This window comes from Argentina silus (genome assembly GCF_951799395.1).
Source record: "Argentina silus genome assembly, chromosome: 11".
Lineage (NCBI taxonomy): Eukaryota > Metazoa > Chordata > Actinopteri > Argentiniformes > Argentinidae > Argentina > Argentina silus.
Genome location: NC_139665.1, coordinates 14,228,699 through 14,253,698, shown reverse-complemented (window position 1 = coordinate 14,253,698; position 25,000 = coordinate 14,228,699). Strand labels below are relative to the sequence as shown.

The window sequence follows — 25,000 nt, the reverse complement described above, 5'->3', positions numbered from 1 at the left end:
CACTCACTATTACACTATTACACTCACTATTACACTCACTCCTTCACTATTACACTCACTATTACACTCACTATTACACTCACTCCTTCACTATTACACTCACTATTATATTCACTCCTTCACTATTACACTCACTCATTGACTAGTACTCATGTTCTAGTACTCATGTTCTCATAAATTGACTCGTACTCATGTTCTCATAAAGGGCTGATTCCATTCCCCTCGCAAATTGCATGTTCTTCATAAGCCTAAGATAACAGACAGGTCCAACAGGCTGGGTGTTACACAGGACCCTGGACTGTGCTCACGGTGAATATATTTGGCTGTTAATTCTAATGAACATAATTCAAATAGAACCAAGAGAGGCAGTGAACAGAATAGTAAAAAAGGGGGTTGTTGAAATGAGTCAAACACAAAGTTAAATCTACAGTCCTGGCCAGCGCATTATTCCCCAAGACATCCCACTGAGCTATTAAAACATTAGACGAATCACTCAATTAAACCATCCAATAGGCTCGTTATGTAACACGTTTAAATCACTTTGTCTTATCTAGCCACATTGCATTGGAACATTGAGGGACGGGGAGAGAAACCCAATCTCAGATTATTCCAAGCGGGCTAATACCCCTGTCTCTGGGCTAATGAATGGAGGTAATTTCGTCCAGATTGTGAATAAAGAGAGCGTGGAGGGTAGGAGAGGTATTTTCCACCTCTGGACAGTGTTTCTGGCAGAGGTAATAAACTCTGTCTCAGTCTGCCAGAGAAATACCAGAGAGGGAGGGATTTCAATTGACTCCCGGTAAAAGTCCTCCTCTGGTTATTAATGAGGGAAATTAGACCTATCTAACTCCAACAGTGGAAAGGGGGGGCGGGGGGGGGGGCAGAGGGAGACGGATAGATATGAGCAAGCATTAGCATAGAAAGAGAGAAAGGGAGAAAAGTGGATGTTGAGATGGGGAATACCTTAGAGCTTGTGGTCCTGTGTGGCTCCATTATTAGAGCATGATGTTAGCAATGCTTACATTGTGGGTTGGATTCCCACTGGGACTCTATACTGTACATGAAACATGTATGCACTAATTGTACTGTAAGTCACTTTGGATAAAAGCATTTGCTACTCAAGAGAGCAATGTCTCTCTTATAACAGAATCTACAAACGTATGGAGGATAAAAAGCTGAAAATGTTTCATCTGACCCTACAAAGATTAAACCTATTATCTACGGTTTCATAACGAATGCTGAACGTGTCCTTGGTTAAACAAATGAATATTGGATATATATCCAAAATATAATGCCAATGTCCTCACATAGACTGTACTTAGTACACAGTGATCCACATCGTGCCTGTGAGTATGAGGTTGTGAGGTTGTGAGTATGTGAGTATGTGAGGTTGTAAGTATGTGAGGTTGTGAGTATGTGGCTATGTGAGGTTGTGAGTATGTGAAGTTGTGAGGATGTGAGGATGTGAGGTTGTGAGGATGTGAGGTTGTGAGGTTGTGAGTATGTGAGGATGTGAGGTTGTGAGGATGTGAGGATGTGAGGTTGTGAGGATGTGAGGTTGTGAGTATGTGAGGTTGTGAGGATGTGAGGTTGTGAGGTTGTGAGGATGTGAGGTTGTGAGGATGTGAGGTTGTGAGGATGTGAGGATGTGAGTATGTGAGGTTGTGAGGATGGCCATGCCAAACTCACTGCCCTACCTTTCTCCTCTGTAGCCCACGGTGCATTGGCATTGCCCGCTGATGTGGTCACATAGGCCTCCGTTGCGGCATGGGCACTCTTGGCTGCAGTTGATGCCATAGGTGCCAAACTGGCACGGCTGGGCACACACAGAGCCCTGGGGGCAGACAAGCACACAGTAAGGAATGAGGACAAACCCAGGACGGCTTGAACTAACGTCTACATGCAGCCGTCTGAAAACCCCTATAATTCAGGTACAACTTTGATATATATATATTTTTTTTTTTTTTTTTTTTTTTTTAAAACACAAAATACATTACAAATCATACAATTCAAAACATGCAGTATGAATGGTAGTGTGTGTTGTTTCTGACAGTGAAGGCGCTGTGTGGTTCAGCTCCCTCTCCCATACCCCTGCAGCGGAGTGAGGGTCAGTATTATGTGTAGGCAATTAAGTGTGTTAAATGTGTGCGTTCAAATAAATAAATACAAATAAAGAAGGAGCCAACAACAGAAAAAAACTATAACAATAGGACAAAAACAGGTACAACTTTGAGATAAATCATTAACAGTTCTTGAGAATATCGACACAGTTTGGAAATCATTATTTTTCAATAATATGTCAGAGTTCACAAAGTTAGTTAAAGTTTGTAGAAGGATATGAGGAGTGTGAAAAAAAACACTGATAGCAAAAGAATAAGCTACCGACTTTTATCCTTAAGTACAGTCCAAAGATATAGCAACAGTGTCTTCTGAGTTTGTGGGAGAGTCTGTATACTAAATTGTAAGTGGAAGAAACTTTGGAGATGAAAGTTTCAGTGTGGAGGTTCTGAAGTCAATACACTTCCAATTCACTTCTCATCCCAACCCTGGTGGAGACTGGAAGAAAGGGCAATGGTTTGTAAATGACAACACAGGAGAGTTTGTGAGTGTGCTTGGGTTTGGGTCGTACCATCCATCCAGGGGGGCAGGAGCACTCCCCTGTGACGTGATGGCACATTCCACCATTCTGACAGGGACAACGTAGCTCACACTGGGCGCCATGACTACCAGAGGGACAACGTTCGCCACAGCTGTTGAGGGAACAGAACAGAGATGCAGATATCAGACCAATAGCCAGTAAGAGTCTTACATCTTACATCTTACATGTCCCACATCTGCCAAGAGGTCAACTAAAAGTAATGACCAAAAAGTTTTGTAAACCACGCAACCACTATTATAAAAGACATAGGCCAAACTTTACCATATATAGTTACGGGTAACATTTTACATTATGTTGGCCCTATACCTGTGTGGTAACTCTGTATTTACCCAAGTAAAAATAATGTATTAACGTGCAGTTACACAGAACAACATCTACAGTACAGTGGAGGCTGGTGGAGGTAGAAATCGAAGGATGGGCTTGTTGTAATGCATGGAATGGAATGAGGAATGGTGTCAAACACAACTGTTTCCATGAGAACCCATTACAACGAGCCTGTCTACCTCCTCCAGCCTCTCCTGCTACAGTGATGTAACTGGAGCTACTCACAAGGCCCCGGTGTAGCCCGGGGCGCAGAGGCACTCTCCCGTCTCATGGTGGCAGGTGGCACCGTTGAGACACTTGCACTCCAGCTGGCAGCCCTTTCCAAAGACGCCCGCTTTGCAGGGCTCCTCGCAGCGCCAGCCCTGGTAGCCGTCCGTGCAGACGCAGGCCCCTGTGATGGGGTTACACTGAGCGCCGTTCTGGCACTGGCAGCGGTTAGTGCAGTGAGGGCCCCAGAAGTCACTCTCACAACCTGTGGATTACAAAGAGCAGTGGTTACGCCCCTAGACATACTAGTCTAGCTGTGTCCATACATTTTGGACAAAGATCTTTCTATTTAAAAAGCCCTCATAGACAGCTCAATCCCTAAGCAAGCCCAAACATAGGCGTACTGTTTGCGATGAGCTAAATCATTGTTGAATTACAAAGAACTTTATTTCTTGGCATGGGTACAGGGTTACACAGTGTGAGAGAGAAAACTACTTTACTATTTGCTAACATTTAACCACACTGTGGTACTGTGGTTGGTGCCAAAGGCTCATTAAGATGTAAACCATACAATAACACATATGGCCATTTAACATACAAGACCTATCTATTGCTTTATACTACAGTGTATCTCAAATCAACAGGCGAGTAACAACAATAACTTTGCCTGAGCAACAGCCACATCCAAGCTTTTAACTCACGATACACATCAGAATCATAATCAGAATTCTTTTATTTGGCCAAGTACATTTGCACATACAGGAAATTGACTTGGTGCGGTTGGTGCATGGGACATAAAAAAAAATATATATACAGTATATAAGCAAAATATTAACAAATGTTACAAAAAGCAAAATATTAACTAAATAAATAAATAATGCATTTGTTAGTTACTAGTTATTCTTAGTCATTTATCCTAACGTTGGTTGCCAAGCAACGGGTAGGTACCACATGCTCTGTTAGATGCCTAAGCAGCCACACCTTCCTGAATCCCTCTGCTGGCCAGTCTGGGAAGCTAGGCAGGGTAAGCCTCAGTCGATCCTTGGACGGGAAACCAAAACAGGCTGCTGGAAGTGGTGTTGGATTACCAGTAGGTGGCACTCCTCCTCCCTCTGGTCTAGGGAACCCCAGTGCCCCAAGGCTACTCTGAAGATGCAATCCTTCGGATAAGACATTAAACCGAGGTCTTGACTCTCTGTGGTCGTTAACGATCCCATGGCACTGATCACAAGTGTAGGCGTGTTCTTCCCAATCCAGCCTCCATTCCCTCATGGCCACCCTAATCACCTGGTTCTTAATTGGCATGATTCTCTCCTTCACCTCTCCACTGACAGCTGATGTGTGGTGAGCTTTCTGGCACAAAATGGCTGCCGTGGCATCACTAAGGTGGGTTCTACATATTGGTAGTGGAATAGGTGACTTTGACCACGTGTGTAAGGGAGAAAGGCACTATACTGTACAAATCAAAGCAATTACTATTAATTAATATTTGCTAAAATGTGCAAATTTAAAAAGAACATCTCTGCCCAAAACATCATCTATCACTGATTAATCCTAGAACAACACCTCTTTCTAGGGGTGCCAACATTTCTGCCAACATGAGATGTCTTAGTTTAAGCCCAAAATATCAGCTTTCAAAACCTTCCTGGTGGGAAGAGAAGAGGCAGCCCCCCTGGAGTGAGAGAGAGAGAGAGTGTGTGTGTGTGTGTGTGTGTGTGTGTGTGTGTGTGTGCGCTTTTGTATATGTGGTGGTGAAATACAATTTGGTGGAAGTACACAATGTGTGAAAACCTTGTTCTCCATCCCTATTAACCATCCAGGATATATAAGCACTGAAGCTGCTAGAGAGCCCCAGGCAAAGATCCACCTGAAAGGCAAACACACTAAAAACCAGAAAACAAAATAAACTAAGAAAAGGTAGCAAGCGATCTCTCTCTTTCTTTGGACTGATATCGTATTCTCTCCCAGCCGAAAAAAAACGGTATTAAGTGAAAAGAATAAGAACAATAGGGAGCAGCACAGCAGCTTGGTTGCGGACTCTGGGAACGAATGCTGCTTCAGGGCGTAACATAACCTTTGTGTCGCCAGGCACAAACTGTCTGTCACTCACACGCTTAGCGGAACTACGGACACCAACTAGCCAACCTTCTTGCGAACAGGGCACTTATATTTCCTGATAAAATAAAAACATTAAAAAAGCTAGCTATCTAGCTATCCAGGGGCTCAAATGGTCCATAAACCACAAGCACTCATCAAGTGCTGACCGTCGCCTACACGAGAGACCTAGCAAGTTGTAAAACCTGAGGAATAATAGCTGAGCTAGCAAGAGTTCAAACAATTCTGTGGAATTGTGACCACCAAGCCAGCTTACGACCTTCCTGTGTTAGCCTGCTAAATCGGAGAGTAGCAATTAAATGAGCATGTTATGCATGAACCTTTATAGGCTGGGCACTAGGCCGGACTACGTGCCTGTAAGCGTCATCAGCCTGTACAGGTATGCTTGAATAGGGTTTACTGCTCTGCACACTGAGGAAAAAAGACTGGTGCTTGAAGATGCTAGCTTCACTGTGGAGCGAGTCAGAGAAGATGACAGACTTTTTGTACTATTAGTCAGCTACTACACCAAGCCTGTGTCTGTTCTCACGCTGCCGTATTAGTCTACACTTTCTCGAAAGGGCCTTCTGCACTTTGCGCAGTAAAGTAACGAGAGGAGGGTGGGAGAGGGAAAGAGAGGAAGAGATGGAATCCGATTGTACAATCTACCAGGGTGAACTGTATCCCTGTGAAACACACTAGCCCATGTGGCTCACAGTCAAAGCAATACTTTATCCTTTTCAGCAGCTAACAGAGTCAAGAATGAGTCACTAGCAGACTTCGGAACACACTGTTTCCTCTTAAGTCACTAAGCACCGCCATGACATCAGCAACCGGAAACAACCAGAAACACACAAACACTTGAGCTTCTCTGCCTGCACTGGCTGCAATCTCCTCTCGGTAGCGTCTATAGGGAAGTCTAAGGGTCCTTATTCTCATCCAGCTTAAAGTACTGGAATGTACATGAATTGTAGTCTGTTACAGTACAGTGTGGGGCTTATGTGGAGTCAGATTCTGTCAGTGCTGATGCAGTGTGCAACTTTTTGGTTGTTTAATGTTGGCTGAAGTTTGTGGAATGTCTCTTGTTAAACTAGGAAGACATTGCATCTCTGCGTGGCTGAGCTAAAACTGAATGACTGAACTGATTTCTGCAGATTGTTTCTATTAATACACTGTTTAATTATGCATTTGATTGTACATAGGAAATCTACTGTTATGATTATTACCACTGGATGAAATTACAGCCTAATCAGTCCAGACAGAGACAGATGGATCAGAGAGACAAACTCTAGAGTGAGGCATTAAATTAATGAGTGTGTGTGTGTGCGTGCGTGCAAGTCAGAAATTACTTCCCAGCACTCAAAGGGGGGGGGGAGGGACCTCAAATTTTACTCCAACTTATTCTTGGGAGTGTCCAACAAGAATTGCTGTGTAACCTAGTTTGATACTCTTATACAATGGACCTTCTTATACTATAGAGTCACAGTACTTATTTCCTGTTACATTCACTCATAGTAACGGAAGACAGATCTCTGTCAGGGGAGACTGAACTAGAAATCGGAGGACGGGCTCATTGTGATGCATGGAATGGAATGAGGAATGGTATCAAACACAAGTACAGTGCATTCGGAAAGTATTCAGACCCCTGCTTTTTACTGAGGAGTGGCTTCCGTCTGGCCACTCTACCATAAAGGCCTGATTGGTGGAGTGCTGCAGAGATGGTTGTCCTTCTGGAAGGTTCTCCCATCTACACAGAGGAACTCTGGAGCTCTGTCAGAGTGACCATTGGGTTCTTTGTCACCTCCCTGATGATGGCTCTTCTCCCTCTATTGCTCAGTTTGGCCGGGCGACCAGCTCTAGGAAGAGTCTTGGTGGTTCCAAACTTCTTCCATTTAAGAATGATGGAGGCTACTGTGTTCTTGGGGACCTTCAATACTGCAGAAATGTTTTTGTACCCTTCCCCAGATCTGTGCCTCAACACAATCCTGTCTCGGAGGTCTATGGACAATTCCTTCAACCTCCTGGCCTGGTTTTTGCTCTGACATGCACTGTCAACTGTGGGACCTTATATAGACAGGTGTGTGCCGTTCCATATCATGACCAATCAATTGAATTTACCACAGATGGACTCCAATCAAGTCGTAGAAACATCTCAAGGATGATCAATGGAAACAGGATGCACCTGAGCTCAATTTCGATTGTCAGCAAAGGGTCTGAAAACTTATATAAATATAGATATTTCAGTTTTTTATTTTTAATAAATTAGCAAACATTTCGAAAAAACTGTTTTCACTTTGTCATTATGGGGTATTGTGTGTAGATTGATCAGGAAAAAAAATAATTGAATCCATGAGGCTGTAACATTAACAAAATGTGGGAAAAGTGAAGGGGTCTGAATACTTTCTGAATGCTCTGTATGTAGGAGCATACCAGCTTTTTTTAGTTTTTTTTTAATCAAATCTGCTCATGTTCGCCAATCAATAAACCTCACAGAGTAAGACACAAAGCCTAAGCGATTAATTGAGTAAGAGGGAGTCATTTGCTCTAAAAAGTATTTCTTCAAATGAAGCAGAAACATTGTGGGGTTGAAGTCAGACGGGGACTTGCCAAGCTTGACCTAGCATTACGCTTCGCTTCATTAAAAGGAATCAGATGAGGTGGTGGACTTGCATAAATACAATACCCACAGGAGAACATTGATTTTGAATCTCAGACTCACTTAGGGGCAAAAATATTGTGAACATCTCATACAGAGTTGGAAAGAGAAAATGTTTTTGGAAATCTGGAAGAATTTTAAGAATTGCTTTGCAACTCAATTGACTCAACATTGAAAAAATTATATTATGTTATGTCTAAGTATAATGTTAATCTTGTTTCTCCAAATGTGATGTGGCACCATTTAACCATCCCCACAATGGTTCACTGTCTGCTGATGCAATTCTGATTATGCTTACAATTATTCTACACTTATTGATGAGGTGGTTGCCAGATAATAAGGAGTGGGGGGGGTGATCGATGTTTAGTTTGACGGAACAGGAGACAGGAGAAACCCCGCTGACAGTAATGCTGTGGAATAGCGCTGTGTGGTTGAAAGCACTGCATGCTCTGTGACAGCATCTGTTGGGGACAGAGTTTGGCCTGAGATCAAGTTGTCTAGGATAATCCCCATGGCTCACGATCTGCTAGCATGTCGAAATATGCTGGACTGGACTCTGCATTACAGTAGGTGCTGTATGTGTGTGTATGAAGGAGTACAAACACAGACAGACAGACAGACAGACAGACAGACAGACAGACAGACGCATGCACACACACACCCATGAACAAAAGCATACAGACACTAAAGTCCCCTCCTAAAGTCCTCTTCATCCCCACCACCTGTGCAAGTTTCTCTCCTGAAAAAAAAATAATATATATATATATATATATCTTCCTTTCTTCTAGCATTGTGACTGCCAATAGCCCCTGGTCCTAGCATAGATTACTTTTTCTTATGATGACTGATGGATAGATTTCCCTTAGACAAATGTATTTGTTGTAAGTCGCTTTGGATAAAGGCATCTGCTAAATGCCATACATGTAAAAAAAATTAAATAAAAAAGATATACAACAACTATAGACATAAGTCTTCCATAAAGACTTACACACACTGTATGTTGGCTAGCTAGTACAGACAATTACACATAAGAACTCATTTAGCACTGAAGTTGCAGGTGCTAGAGAGCCCCTGGCAAAGACTCTAGTTCTCTAAAGAAAACTAAAATAAACCAAGAAAAAGTCGTAACAATCTTTCCCTTTTGGACGGATATCATATTCTCTCCCAGCCTAAACAAGTCCCCTTTCTTTCGCTCTCTGAACCAAAAGCTAATGAATTGATTCTTACAGCAAATTAATTAATGATTATAAAGTTGTGCTGTTTGTGTCACGTCTGGCTTCCCCTCTAGATTTCATTCAGATGAGAGACTGAGATCGATGGGCTGTCAGAGAGGCAGCTAGTGAAGTGTTTCTCAGCTGTACTCACAACTCAGTACCACAAACGCCAGTCAATAAGTCAGTCAGTGGACAGTCTCAGGGTCCACAGTTCTCACACCATGCAGCCCTGTTCATTAAACTGTCATCACAGTCAAACAAACCACCATAAACACAGGGAGCCGGGGTTGGAAGTTGAGAGGGAAGTGTGCTGTTATGAGTTCATGAGAGCCATGCGTGGTTGATTACACTGTAATTCCTAGCTGAAGCATCTTGAATACAATATAAATGGCTGTACACCTAGTTCACAGCCCTGTTGTGCTTTCCATGTTATTCTGCATAGGAGAGGATGCTTTGGCTTTCAGCTTGATGAGGCAAACTTGACCTTTACTGTTGTCATGGCTAAGTTCGGGGAGTACTTTGTACCAAGCAACCACCTCACGTTTGAGATACCCGTTTTTCTCTGGTGATCAGATACAAGGAGTCAGTTTTGATCAGTTTTTTTCAGCATACACTGAGTAAAAGGTGTGAATTTGGAAATCTTGATGACTCACTAGTCAAAGACAGGATAGTCTGTGGTATACCTGATAATGGGGAGATTTCTACGTGAGCAGGATCTGACCCTGCTGAAAACAGTGAATATGTGTGGAGCAGCAGAGCACCACGAGAGAGCAAGCTAAGAAGCTGTGCAGGGATGAGACAGCGGTGCATTAAAAATAGAGGAGCAGTACAAAACAAAACAAGAAAAATATAAATATTGAAACACTGCATGTGGGAAATGCGGAGGCAATCACAAACCCAAGTCTTGTCCCGCATACGACAAATCAGGTCACAACTGTGGGAAAAATAATCATTTCTCAAAATCCTGTAAAGCTGAGGCTACAAAGAGAAAGGCCCACACTGTTGAGGAGGAGCCTCAGTAATTCTTTGTTGACTCTGTACAAATGTGCAATGCTGAGAAAGCTGAATGGATTGTGCCATTGACTGTTAATGAGACTATAATACCATTCAAGCTTGATGCTCGAGCTCAGGTGAACCTGTGTTCATTCGATGACTACCAAACACTGAAGGTGTTCGGGTAACTTTTCAGTCTGGCTACAAATGCAGCTACAAGCATATAGCCTAACACATTTGGGAATAATATTTTGTGAGTGTAGTCTTTATCAATATGGAAACCAGATTTGTGTAATATTGATTTGTGTTTATAGCCAGTCACATTTGAAACCACATAACGAATTTGGGAATAATATTTTGGGAAATCAAGGCAAAGCTGTAAGAAGCAAGACTGATGCTTTCTAAGCTTTAACACTTGCTCTTTTACACACACACACACACACACACACACACACACGCATGCGCACACACGCACGGACCCTCACCTCAGACACAGCCTTGTCAATCAAGCTAGGCCTACAATGTGCAACCCTCCTTGCTTTTTGCACATTTTCACATTTTCCGATACAAGACTTGACATTAAATCTGTAGGTGCCTCGCAAATGTTTTTTCATTCTCTCATTATCTCTCTATCGCCCTTTCTCCTACTCACTCTCTCTCACTCGCCTACACACTCTTATCTTAGTTTGTGTGTGTGTGAGAGAGAGAGAGAGAGAGAGAGAGTGTGTGCACTTATTATAGAGAATCCCAATTGCATCGTTTTTTGAATACTTTGTTCTCATGTAGCCTGTGCAAAACACAATTAGGAAAAGTCAGAGAAGAAGGAAACATAGGTTTCACAAAGGCAGAGTTATTATATTGTAAAGAGTCACATCGTGGACCTCCATTGGGATGACGAGTGAGCCCAGTTGAAGTGTTTGAATAATCCATCCCTTGAGATGACCACTAAAGTACAGCGACTTGATTTGAGTGTGTGAAAACAAAGTTCCCAACACATTAGTTATACTGCAGCAACAGAGTTGTTAGATCAGCGATCACCATGGAAAATGTAGGAAGGGCAGAAAGTAGGAATGATGCATGCAAGGTGTGAATTTGTAAATCTTGAAGTCTCACTAGTCAAAGACAGGATAGTCTGCGGAATACCGGATAATGGGGAGATTTCTACGTGAATATGTGTGGAGCAGCAGAGCACCACGAGAGAGCAAGCTAAGAAGCTGTGCAGGGATGAGACACCATCACCATGGAGAATGTAGGAAGGGCAGAAAGTAGGAATGATGCATCAAGTGTTTGATCTTATTCAACCAACCCCACAATGACTGCCTGAGCAGAGGTGGCATCAGCAGCCCACCGTCTCTCTCTGTAAACAACACAAAGTAGGCAGTCACTGTATCATTTTCTCTCCCACAGAACTGTAACCTTCTATTTCACTGTACAAGCCTCCTCTCTCAACACCAACAAGACAAACAAAACAAACAAAAGCAAAGGCGAGAAATACACGCAGAGATGATAAGACGAGCCATGGGTAGCCATGGGTGAATGTACTTGTTCTCCCACAAACAGGGTCACAAGACAAAGAAGGACCAACAAACAACAGCTCACGCAGGCTAATCAATAGTCAGTCAACCTAAAGACAAACATGCGTCTGTTGGGCCTAATTCACACTCATTGATTTCCTATTTCCAATTAATAATTGTAATTACAGGCTGGCATATTTTTGGCTGGGTGTGCTATGGTTTCGATCAGGGGTGTGGATGTGGACAGAGCTAAAGGGCAACCCAGATGGGTGACATACTTTACTGCTCGTGGGGAGGGGAGAGGGTGGGTGGGGAATTGATGTGAAACTGACTGACTGAGTGTGTGTGTGTGTGTGTGTGTGTGTGTGTGTGTGTGTGTGTGTGTGTGTGACCCTGCTTCATTGTTATAATGCCGGTATAAATCATCTAAAGAAACATTGTCAATACTTAAAACAGTGAGCAAGTCAAAACAATACCAAACAATACCAAATCAACCAAACAATAAGGGAAGATTGCTGAAGACCCATCTCTTCAGGCTACATCTTAACTGTCCCTCCTAAAGACCTCTTCACCCCCACTACCCCCCTGTACAAGTTTCTCTCCTGTTAATAAATAAAAAAATAAAAAAATAAAAAAAAAATTCCTTCTTCTAGCATTGTGACTGCCAATGGCCCCTGGTCTGAGCATTGATTACTTTATCTTATGATAACTGATGGATAGATGATTCACTTACTTAAACAAATGTATTTGTTGTAAGTCGCTTTGGATAAAGGCGTCTGCTAAATGCCATAAATGTAAGTGTAAATGTAAATGTATTACTAGGGAGACAGGAGTCTTATACCTCAGAACTAATCCTAATCCAGTGGGATTTGCTGCATTTAAGATATTGAAGAAACATGTTTGTTTTGTTTTTTGAAAACATAATAATTCCTGTCATTAATATAAAAGATAATTGCTGTCATTAAATGTCATAGCACACATGTGTTTTGTTGTGCAGTTATCCATGAGATTTGGCAAAGCTCCTCTCATGAAGCCTCAGCTCAGAACCGTATAGGCATCTCCCACCTTGATCTGCTGTGCAGTAATTGCCTTTTAATGATTTCCTCCCATGCAAATGAGGGGTATAAATCTGTGTTGTGGTTTATGATTATGGGAAAGTGGCTGTCTGTCCACCCACCGAAAAGAGTGAATAATATCAACTCTTCAGAGAGCACATAGAAAGGCCTATAGGTCCATTTGGACAGTGTCAAAAGGTCATGTCTAATGATGTCATGAACATGACCTAGACCCAGACAAAAGCAATCAAATGAGATCTACATGGAACCGCTAAGCGGGCACTATGAGGTTCAAGGTGACACCTTTACAGCTCAGACCATACGACTAACCTCTGGCACGTATCAGAGTACAGAAGTATTCAGACCCTTCGCTATGACACTCTTAAAATGAGCTGAAATGTCATCAACAAATCACTCAGTAAGATGAATTGAGTCCGTCTTAATGCAAGGATAATAGTTTACGTCATTATGGAATTAAATCTTTGTTTTTATAGGGTCTCTGATTTGCATAGGAATCAGTTACACACTGTGTGGATCAGGTTGTCTTCATCCTACAGATACAGGATGCACATCCACAGAGAGCTCAGAGCACAATATCAGTTGCAGTGCAGAGCCCCTGGAACAGTTTTTTGCCACATATCTACAGTATGTTAAACCAAGATGAGGAAATCTGTGCGGCACCTACTAGGAGTTGATACCACATGAAATCAACGTTTTTATTTTTATTTGATTTTATTTGCACAAGGTCACTGCTGAAGTGCATCCGAAGTGCATTAGACAAACAGGAAGATGGGGGGGGGGGTGTCTAAGTGGACAGGAGATTCCCTCTCAGCACGTCTGCCACCCCCCTTTCAGCCTCACTATGACATCATCGCCCCAACAGCCCCTCTCTCTGAGGTCACGGCAACTTGAAGAGAGGTCAAGAAACCTTGGAGAATGAAGTGCTTGTACCCAGCGCTCACTGGCTCCTCAGAGTCAGTCTACAGCTAGGAAGGTAACAGAGCATATTAATTATTCCTGGCCTTTTTCAAAGTCACGGCGAAGTCAATGACACTGCGCGGAGAGGAAAGGAATCCATTGTGTATAGCTCTCCATCTGACAGGCAGTGCAGGGCTATAAACAAGATACTAGGAAATTAATCTGAATCAGAGAGAGAGGGGGGAGGAGAGGGAGAGGGAGAGAAGAGAGAGAGAGAGGGGGGGGAGGGAGAGGGAGAGAAGAGAGGGGGGGGGAGAGGGGGGGGGAGAGAAGAGAAAGAGAGAGGGAGAGGGGCTCTTAATGGGTTATTTGGAGTCTTAATGGGTTATTTGGAGTCTTAATGGGTTATTTGTCATAAAGATTGGCCAGCGTGGACATGCTTGGTATCAGGAAGGTAAATGGGTAATCAAGAAGTTTCAGATGTGGTGAAATGCCATTTAATTTCCTTCTCTCTCTCTCCCTCTCTCAGAAGGGAGGATTGATAGCATGTCTGGAGAGACAGAGGAAGAGTCAAGGAGAAAACAGCACCCCATCATTTCCAGAGATTTGGAGCTGGGTACAGCTGTTGATATAAAACGTTTATTCCCTTTCTGTCTGTTTTATTCATGTGAAAGGGTTACAGTTGGAATGATTCAAGCAATTCAGTATAGGAAATTGGAACTGTAATTGTAAGATTAGCATTAGGTATTGCATGGGATCTGCTCAAAATGTTTGATTACATACAGAGAGAAGCTTCTGAGTCACTTCATGAAAATAACCTGTTTCTATGCAAATAAACTATTTCTATCCTCTTTTAAAGGGCTGATGATTCTCGTTGCTTCGTACTCAAAGTCATTCCATCCAGTTGATTCCAACATGTGGAAATCCCCAGCATTCCAGTGAAGTTGGATATGAGAAGAAAAATACAGATACAGTGCCTTCGGAAAGCATTCAGACCCCTTCACTTTTTCCACATTTTGTTGTATTATAGACTCAATTTAAAATGGATTAAATTAAAAGAATTTGACATCAATCCACACACAATACCCCGGAATGACAAAGCGCAAACAGGTTTTTAAAAATTTCAGTAAATATATTAAAATAGAAATACAGAAATACCCCATGTACAGAAGTATTCAGACCCTTCGCTATGACACTCTTAAAATTAGCTAAAATGTCATCAACAAATCACTCAGTAAGTTGAATTGAGTCCACCTTAATGCAAGGATAATAGTTCATGTAATTTTGGGATTAATATCTTTGTTTTTATAGGGTCTCTGATTTGCATAGAAATCAGTTACACACTGTGTGGATCAGGTTGTCTTCATCCTACAGATACAGGATGCACATCCACAGAGAGCTCAGAGCACAATATCAGTTGCAGTGCAGAGCCCCTGGAACAGTTGCTAAGCCTTGCTCCTCATATACAGAATAAGGTACCTTTGATATGATGCCAGCAACCCTCTGGCTCATACCCTTCAGTCGGCACTGGGCTTTGGACCAGCGATCTTCCGCTTACTGGCCGGCCCCTCGAACCTCAAAGCTACCTACCATTTAGCTGGTAGCTACTATTGTGTGCAGGCACTCTATAGGCGAAGGCCTGTTTAATCCCCATATCAAGGGGTTTCCAACCACCATCGACTTATTACTAAATTATGTTTATTGTTTTTACATGAATGCCCATAATATTGAGACCCAAAAGTTAATTCAAATATTATCTTATTGATTTTAAACTAGCCAAACGATGCATTCTCAGAGCAGAAAATGATTGTCTTCTATTTCACCGGAAACATCTGGATACAAGCTACATATACAGGCTTTGATTGGATGGGACTCTGAAACACAGGAGATCCAGAACAGCGTGTCTAGAGCAGGCTGCCCCCTGTTGAGACAGCGTCTCCCCGTCACTGTAGATAGATAGCCTCACTACAGACCCCATTGCTCTGCCTCTCTAGAGCTAACCTTTCAGGCTCATCCTCAGGAGTTCCTCTGAAATTTGATTAAAACTGTGTTTTGAACTTAATTCTGACCAAACCCACGCTGATGCGGCTGTAGCTGCTAATTGGACTTCGGGGCTACAGAGTTAATTCGTCAGCGTTGTGTGTCTGTGTGTGTGTGTGTGTGTGTGTGTGTGTGTGTGTGCCTGTGCCTGTGAGTGTGTGTGTGTGTGTGTGTGTGTGTGTGTGTGTGTGTGTGTGTGTGTGTGTGTGTGTGTGTGTGTGTGTGTGTGCGTGCGCGTGCGCGTGCGTGTGCGTGTGTGTGTGTGTGTTGCAGGACAACCGATGTCTCTCTGGCCAGCTTGTGTATAATCACTAAAGACCTAAAAGTCCAAGGGGAATGCAGGAGGTGCAGGTGCAGCCTTGGATGTGCGTGCGACTACTAATATGTTCCCCCTGCTCTCTCTCTCTCTCTCTCTCTCTCTCTCTCATATTACATATGCTACAGTAGGTTACATTAAGTGCTACGTTTCATTTACAAGCCCTTCCCTCCCTTTAGACTACACCGTTGCTACTGATGGGAAGCTGTTCCACTAATGAATGTACAACTAATGTACGATGTAATGAACTATGTAATGAACTAATCACTGTGTAAGTGACGGGGTGTCTGTCGTTACTGAAGTGTACACAAACATTCAGCTCTGCGGGGTGCTTAGTGGCGTAGCACACTAAGGCGCATACCACACAATCGCAAGGTTCCTGGTTCGATGCCGACCCTCGACACGTCTTGCATGTCGTCCCTCCTCTCTCTCCCATCCTTCCTGTCAATCTCTACTGTCTCTATCCCAATAAAACAAAATGTAGAAATGCCCTAAAAACATTTTAAAAAACCACAAAAAAAAACATTCAGCTCTGTACTCCCACTGCTTGTTAGTCATGTCTCTAGTCCTGGGTTTAAATGTGAGGGATTATAGCTAATGTAAAATAACGGGGAATAAGGACAATGTTTTTTGAAAGAGGAAGACGTAAACACTTGACAGCCCCTTATGCATAATCATTCTTCACTCATAATCCCTTCGTTCGAGTGAAGGAAAACAAGAGCTACAAATCTCCTGTGGTCGTGTCTGCACAATGGATTAAAGGGAATGGTCACGAGGTTACCTACCTATCCAGGTTATTGAGTATACGTCCTTTTTAGCAATGTATATGAATGTATATGTGTGTGTATAATTAAACCAATTGGAAATCCTAAGTGCTGGATAAGCGGTTGTTCTCCATGCCTCCCCCACAGCAGATTGAGTCACTATTCCAGCTTCTGTGAGCGTGCGTGCGCACGCGCACACACACACACACACACACACACACACACACACACACACACACACACACACACACACACACACACACACACTAAGACAGAGAGCTGAGGACGGTTCCTACTGTGATAGGGCGAAAGAGTGGCACCAAGAGATAAGGAGAAAGAAAGAGACAGACAGACAGAGAGAGAGAGAGAGAGAGAGAGAGAGAGACAGACAGACAGACAGACAGACAGAGAGAGAGAGAGAGAGAGAGAGAGAGAGAGAGAGACAGACAGAGAGACAGACAGACAGACAGACAGAGAAAGAGACATTGAGAGAAAGAGAGGGACTATGTCAATGCCACTGTGTAATCTGAGACCATCTACTGGGGTTCTACTTTGATAAATGACTTGTCCAGTAGCTGGGGAGGATCCGTAGCTCGGAGACTGGGCAGCAACACAACAACTGCCAACCACTTCAGCCAACAGCCGATACACTGTTGTTTCACCCTTCTAGGCCGAGGTACCCTCTTATATCATCATAGTTCACTCTTGCTATACACAAACATACCAAATGGAACCCTATAGGCCTGCATGAACTTTGTTTTAATCTCAGAAATAGATCAGATATCACCTTTATGATGTTAGTGCTTAAAAGAAAAAAGGTCCACTCAATCTGTTTTGTCCTGCTCCACTGACTATTTCAGATGTGTGTTGAATGTTAGTTACTGTAGTTACCATGCCAACTAATGGATCGAGGGTCTCCACGGAGCAGCTAAACAAAGCAGACATCGTACTCCTTGGATATAAGTGAGTGGAACTCTCCATTTGGTGGCCCTCGTTCTCGTTCACAACCTTTGGGATGCTTTTGTGCCCAATTACCGAACATGAAAAGCATGACTCCCAGGCCATGTTGCAACATGTAGAAAATTCTCTTTCAGATCGGAGCAGACGGGCACAAAAGCTGACAAGTTGTCAGTATAGACCAAACACGTATGCATGCACACACACACACACACACACACACACACACACACACACACACACACACACACACACACACACACACACACACACACACAGGCCAGTCCATACACACACACACACACACACACACACACACACACACACACACACACACACACACACACACACACACACACACACACACAGGCCAGTCCATACACACACACACACACACACAGACACACACACACACACACACAAACACACACACCAGTCCATAAGGAGGACCAACTCTCTGTCACCATTTTAACCAGGTCACAATGAAATTCTAAATGACAAACAGAGAACTGGGGACAGACACAAAGGAGAAGAGGCAGGTCGGACTGTCAGAATTGGCCGTCAGGTTTGCAGCAGAGAGAGCTCATGAAAAATGTAAACTGTTGGATCCCTGCCCCACATGGTAATCGTGGTGCCTCAAAAGACTCTGTCGTCTTTTTCAAAAGCAGGCAGTGAAAAAGGCGATGCTCTTTTCTTTTCTTAAGACAGGCAATGGAAAAGGGGAAAAGGGTATAATTTTCCAGTTCTTCAAAGATCTCCAGTGGCATAACATCCGCCGCTCTTCCTTTGTTTTTAAACCACCTCCGTTCCACTGGCAGTCGTGTCCTCAACCTCCCTCAGAGGGCAGGAGGTCACAGGCGTTTCCACACGCGTCACGATGCCATAACGCCATGGCGCCAGTTGTCATAATCATAATGACCTGCCCGCTCGGAGAAACCCCGCTACTCAACCAAATATGTCGTCCCGTTTCATCTCAGAAGTCGCATGAATGAAAACGCACCTCTGTGAAAGCACCTCGACATCCCTCAGGACGTTCTCTCTGCTCTGTAACACACCATGCACTTCCTGGAGTAAATGGGCGGATGGCAAATGCTGTTGTAATCAACTGTGAAGGCAGAATCCACATGTGATAAATCAAGTGCGATGGGACAAATCCAAAACACAGAGGCCATGTTGTCAGGCACGTTAGACTGCAGTTTGTGGTGTGTCGTTAGAGTGCCGTGCTACCAGAGATGAAAGGTAGTTATGGGACTCATAAATTAGGAGGGGGGGGGGAGGGTAGAGAGGGATATCCTTTGATCATATTCTACACAAACACATTAGATGACAGAGAGACGGAAATTTCTAAATGGTGAAACCAATATGTACACTAAAAATATGTAAAATAAAAGCTGAGGATCTCTACTTTAACCTCATAGTCATTGTTTGATTTAAAATCCAAACGTTTGGAGTGCAGAGCCAAAAGAAGAAAAAATACTTAGGCAGGGCGCTGTCGGAAAATAGACAGGGTTATAGTGAGAGATGGAGTCTTTGTTTACCTCTCACCCCTCTCTTCAAACAAAGACATTATTGTCCAGTCAATAGCTCCCCTCCCACCTACGCTGTCTACCCATTAACTGGTGGTAAATATACCAAACCTCCACTTCCACCTCTGCCTCTGCCCCAGCCTGCTCTCTAGGTCCCACAGCAGCAATAAAGACAGGTAAACAATGAAGGGTGAGAGAAAGAGATAGAGAGAGGAGGGGGGGGGGGGGGGGCAATAACTTTGGGAGGTCAGAGGTCTGCTCTGCTCCAAGCTAGGCGTCAACAACTTGAGAATCATCAAAAGGAAAGATGAGCTGATACTGTGTACTGTGTCTTTAGGGAGTGTGAGTGGTGTGTGTGTGTGTGTGTGTGTGTGTGTGTGTGTGTGTGTGTGTGTGTGTGTGTGTGTGTGTGTGTGTGTGTGTGTGTGTGTGTGTGTGTGTGTGTGTGTGTGCATCATCCTTTAGCACAGGGGTTCCCAACCTTTTTCACCCAGAGCCCCCCCCCCTCATTTCACACCTAATTAAATTAGCAAAAGAAGTAAAAAATAAAAAATAAAAAAAATAAAAATGTGTTGTATTATATTACATACTGTATATCTGAAATGCCCATCACTGTCTTAAGGTTTTTGTTGTCCTGGTATCATTTTGTTCAGTTTCATGCTGTCATTCGCCTGTTTTCTCTGAAAAAAAACAACCTAAAACTCTGGCCGGGTCGTGTATGAAGGCCCCTCCCGTCCCCCAGGTTGGGAACCACAGCTTAAGAGGCTTCATAGGAATGAGTGTTCATGGAGACTCACCACTGGAGCAGTCCACTCCTCCCCAGCCTGGCTCACACTGACACGTATCTGGAGACACACACCGGCCGTGGGCACACTCTTCTGTGCACAATGCTGGGGGAGAGAAGAGGGACACGTGTCACACACACACACACACACACACACACACATCAGTGGAGGCTGGTGGAGGGACAAATCCGAGGACGGGCTCAGTGTAATGCATGAAATGGAAAAAGGAATGGTATCAAACGTGTGTGTGTTTGATTCCATTTCTTATTCCATTCATTACAATGAACCTGTCCTCCGATTTCTACCACCACCAGCCTTCCTTGACTTACTGTATACTGTACACGTCATATACACATACAGTATGTTTTTACATGTCACAAGTAACCCGAACCCTAACCCTGTAAGGTGTAGCTATGAAATACAAAGGTAAGTTAACAGAAAAACTAGACGTGAAAATCCTGACATCTACTGTACAACGCTCTACTCTGACACTGCTGCAGGTCTGGAATGAGAAAACTAAGGAAGCCTGCGTGTGTAACTGTACTGTACATAACTTAGCCAAGGTGACCGAAGCAGCAGAGTGGAAACAGACAGTGTCTTATCTCCTGTAGAACAACATTCAGGATGAAGACAGAGGGAGGAGGAGAGAGAGAGGGAGGAGGGGAGAGATGGAGGAGGGGAGAGAGGGAAGAGGGGAGGGAGGTAAGAGTAGGTTCTGATTAAAATCAGCAGTAGCCCTATATTAGCATGGATGGGAGAGGGAGACTACAGTTTAATACAATGAGAACTACGACAATCTGCACGTCTACCGTTGATCGTCTTAGAAAACAGTTTGTTCATGCCGTAATGAACCATTTGTATTCAGGTACAAAACGTACTGCACACATGAACAGCCATTTATCACGAGGTTTTTTAGGACCATTTATAAATCATCAAACAACGTAGTGTCTATGGAGACGTCTGTAGAGAGTTGCGAAGCATGTTGTCTGAGGAAGTGTTAGAAAAAGATAAGGCGTTTTAACGTGACTGACATGTTCATTTTCAGCCCATTTTCATTCTTCTGTAATAACTCATAACTCATGTCATGACCTTACAGTCGTGTGTGAACGTGGAGAATAAATGACCCGATGAAACGATAACAGATGATTGGGTGTTTGTGTGCACCTCGGACTAAAGGCTGCAGCATAGTTATCTCCTGTTGTCACTGTCTCATTGAAGAATTAGTGTGTGAGAGAGGAGAGGCAGAGTAACAGGGAGAGAGAGAGCGAGAAAGAGAGAGAGAGAGAGGGGGGGTAAAGGAATTATAGATACAGCATGATGGATAGAGGGAGATAGAAAGAGAGAGAGAGAGAGAGAGAGAGAGAGAGAGAGAGAGAGAGAGAGAGAGAGAGAGATAGAGAGAGAGAGAGAGAGATAGAGAGAGAGAGAGAGAGGGAAAGAGATAAAGAGAGAGGGAGTACTACAACTGCACACACATAGGCCAACATAGAAATGCAGTTTGATAAATATTCGAACACTTGAGAGTTGGTTAAGGCTTGATGAAGGGTTGTTGTGGCTAAAGAAAGGAACGCAAAGCCAATTTATTCAATGCAAACCGGAGACAGTTCTGAATAATAATGTCAAAGTACTGTCTATTTGAGCTGAGGAAATCTCAGACATGAAATCACCAATTCAACTGGCTTCAAATATAAATGGGCAACTTGAAAACATTGACACATGAAAAGATGATTTGATAAGATAGTCAGTTATTTTTTTAGTCTCAGAGATCTGTGATAGAAATAATTATGTTATTATCTCTGTAAAATGTATTTTAGGATTGACACTAAGCTTTGAGGGGTTACTGGAAGACCAAAAAGGCACAAAGAACATAAAAAAAGGCAAGCTCCCTCTCCGAACAGAGCACCATATGGGTCAAAAACAATGACCAGAGGCAGACAAATTCACCCAAATCAAACAGCACTCTGTTCTGACAACCTCTCTACACACACACTCACACACACACACACACACAGTTATTCTCCCATCCACCTCCCAGCAACTTCATCCGAAAAAACTTCTGCCTTTGAACCACTAAAGACGTCGCAACAAAGTTGATGGGCAGAAAAATAAAATAAAATGGCAAATCTTTTTAAAAAACGTCTCATCATCTTACTGCTCATTAAAAGTGAAATGTAAAATATACTTTGGATTACAGCCAAGAACTTTAATAAACCTCCCCTCCAACTCATTTACAAGCATGTATCAATGGCTTGTCGGCATTAATATTGCATCATACGCAGCAGGAGAGGGGCTTCTCTCTGAGAAGTCTGGCTGTGATGTCTGACAGCAGTGTGGGGACTTGAACCCCACTGTCAGCACCCCGACGACTGTTACTGGTTTGAGCAGCTCGCCTACAACGTTTCTCCAATCAGTCTGGAGCTGTACAACGCTATCCCATGGATGAGACAAGCTCAGTCAGACTCACATTAGTCCACAGACAGACAGACAGACAGACAGACAGGCAGGCAGGCAGGCAGGCAGGCAGACAGATAGACAGACAGACAGGCACTGTCTTTATAGTCCAACTAAAGCAATATTTTGGATGAGTACAAGCTCGGTCAGACTCAAATTAGCACGCACACACACACACAGACAGACACTTCTGAGTCCAACTAAATCAATATCTTCATAAGGTCAGAAGTACAATCTAATTTATGTGATAAAAAAAACACAAACATGATGAGTCACTTAACAAGCCTATAGTCTTTTCATCCCCAGAGCAGAACAGAACAGACCAGAGCAGACCAGAGCAGAACAGAACAGACCAGAACAGACCAGAGCAGAACAGACCAGACCAGACCAGACCAGACCAGACCAGACCAGACCAGACCAGACCAGAGCAGAACAGAACAGACCAGACCAGACCAGAACAGAACAGACCAGACCAGACCAGAGCAGAACAGACCAGACCAGACCAGACCAGACCAGACCAGAACAGACTAGACCAGAGCAGAACAGAACAGAACAGACCAGAGCAATGGGAAGCAGATACAAGAAGGATAGAGGCTAAATTCCAGTTTATTGTCTGTGCGAGAGCTGAACACACCGCTCCATGCTCAGGTCTGTTAACCCCCTCTGGTGAGAGCAGCAGAACAGCAAGACATTAACACCAGGGAGGAAAGCGAAGGGAATGGAGAGAGAGAGAGAGAGAGAGAGAGAGAGAGAGAAGAGCAAGAAGAAGGAGAGCAAGATAGAAGAAGCAAGTGAAGAGAGTGGAGAGAGAGGGGTGGTGGGGGGGAGGGGAGGGGTTATATCAACCACAGGGGGAATAAACAGCTTTGTCTGTGGGGTCTTAGAGCAGCGATTCACTTAATTAAAGCTGTCTGCAGGTCATAAACACATCACTGGCGGGGCGCTCAATGGCGTAGCACACTAAGGCGCATAACCATATCATCGCAAGGTCCCTGGTTCGATTCCGGCCATCAACATATCCTGCATGTCATCCCTCCTCTCTCTCCCATCCTTCCTGTCAAATCTCTACTGTCTCTATCCCAATAAAGCAGAAAATGCCCTAAAAAATATATTAAAAAAATCACTGGTCAGCCATTAGTATGCTGCTCCATCCCTTTGAGGAGGAATCTCAAATCAATTTCAAATCGCATCTGCTGCAAAGAGTCACGCAGGTGGCAAGAAGAATTTACAGGACGCTTGGAGGTCAAAGGTTTAAAGGTCAGAGACGTTAGGGGTCACAGAGGGCCAGGCTGCTACGGACCATCAGTCAGGGAGGAGGACATGGAATAAATGGAAAGGGGGATTATGGAGAGAGAGAGTTAGATAGATAAAACACTGAAGGGAAGGAGGTGAGGAGAGTGAGATCCGGTTTAATGGTGAGAGAGAAGGAGAGAGAGGGACGGGGATAAAGGAAAAGGAATTACAGATACGGCATGTTGGATAGAGAGAGAGAGAGAGAGAGAGAGAGAGAGAGAGAGAGAGAGAGAAAGAGAGAGAGAGTGCATGAGCAACAAGAATGAGGGCTAGAACCAGTGGAGCCCACTTAGCAAATTAGCAGCCTCTCCCCCTTTTCCTCACCCCTCACTCCCCCAGTCTCCTATCGGAGAGGGAAACCTTTCAATTAGCAATGTGCTTAGAGTACTGCACAACAAAAGACCTGTCCACTGCACTTTGCATTAGCAGAGCCCCGGCATCCAGCCTGCATTGGAGGAAACTTCCATCTCAACCAGAGGGACAGAACCACACAAAGGAGTCAAGGGCTGTTTGTCTAGGGTGTCCCCTAGGGGCAAGACCAGCACTCTAGGAGCCCTTAATAAAGTTGTTTACAACCAGACCTTGAATAAAGGAACCCCACCCCCCACCGTCCCCTACCCACCCCGCCCACCCGCCACCCCCCCCGCCTCCCTTGAGGCAAATCTCTCTCATTCATTTACTCCTGACTGGAGACTAAGCAGAGTCTCATAGAGTTTACCATCTAGAGTGGATAATTGATTTCTTATTTGAGTGGCTGGTTCAAGGAGACCAGCATTGGCTGATAAACAGGACAACAGGCAGGTTTATTCATGTTATTTTGTTTGGTCTGGTCCCGCATAAGTCATATCTAGTAGCGATGTCCGATGAACGAAGGAGACGCTTGAATTATCTGAATGCACTACGGCAATGGCTTGTGATTCTTTCGTTTGACAACATTTTCACAGTTTAAAATGTGAATGAAATGGCTGTGTCACTTACGTTTCTTATTATAATATAATATAATATAATATAATATAATATATGGCATTTAACTGACGCTTTTATCCAAAGCGACTTACATTGCAGTGAATGCATACATTTCAGTATATATGGTCCCAGCAGGAATCAAACCCACAACCTAAGCCTTGTTAGCGCCACGCTGTACCAAACTGAGCCATAGAGGACCATTGATTACCTTTTTCATTTTATTGTGAGAGTTTTTTAATTTCCGTGTGTTTTCGTAGCCTCCCCTTCC

At 43.6% G+C, this 25,000-nt stretch overlaps 1 protein-coding gene across 1 annotated transcript in view; it reads right to left on the bottom strand.

Moving 5' to 3' along the window:
- Positions 1–25,000, bottom strand: part of LOC310812387 (uncharacterized protein) — a gene marked incomplete at its 3' end in the record, with an annotated part of 45,214 nt that overhangs the window by 19,702 nt on the left and 512 nt on the right. The window contains exons 2-5 of the mRNA XM_083680918.1: positions 20,035–20,127; positions 3,209–3,455; positions 2,630–2,750; positions 1,698–1,834 (exon numbers count right to left, since the gene is read on the bottom strand). Coding sequence (XP_083537044.1) covers positions 1,698–1,834; positions 2,630–2,750; positions 3,209–3,455; positions 20,035–20,127 — 598 coding nt within the window. The remainder of the gene's footprint in view (positions 1–1,697; positions 1,835–2,629; positions 2,751–3,208; positions 3,456–20,034; positions 20,128–25,000) is intronic.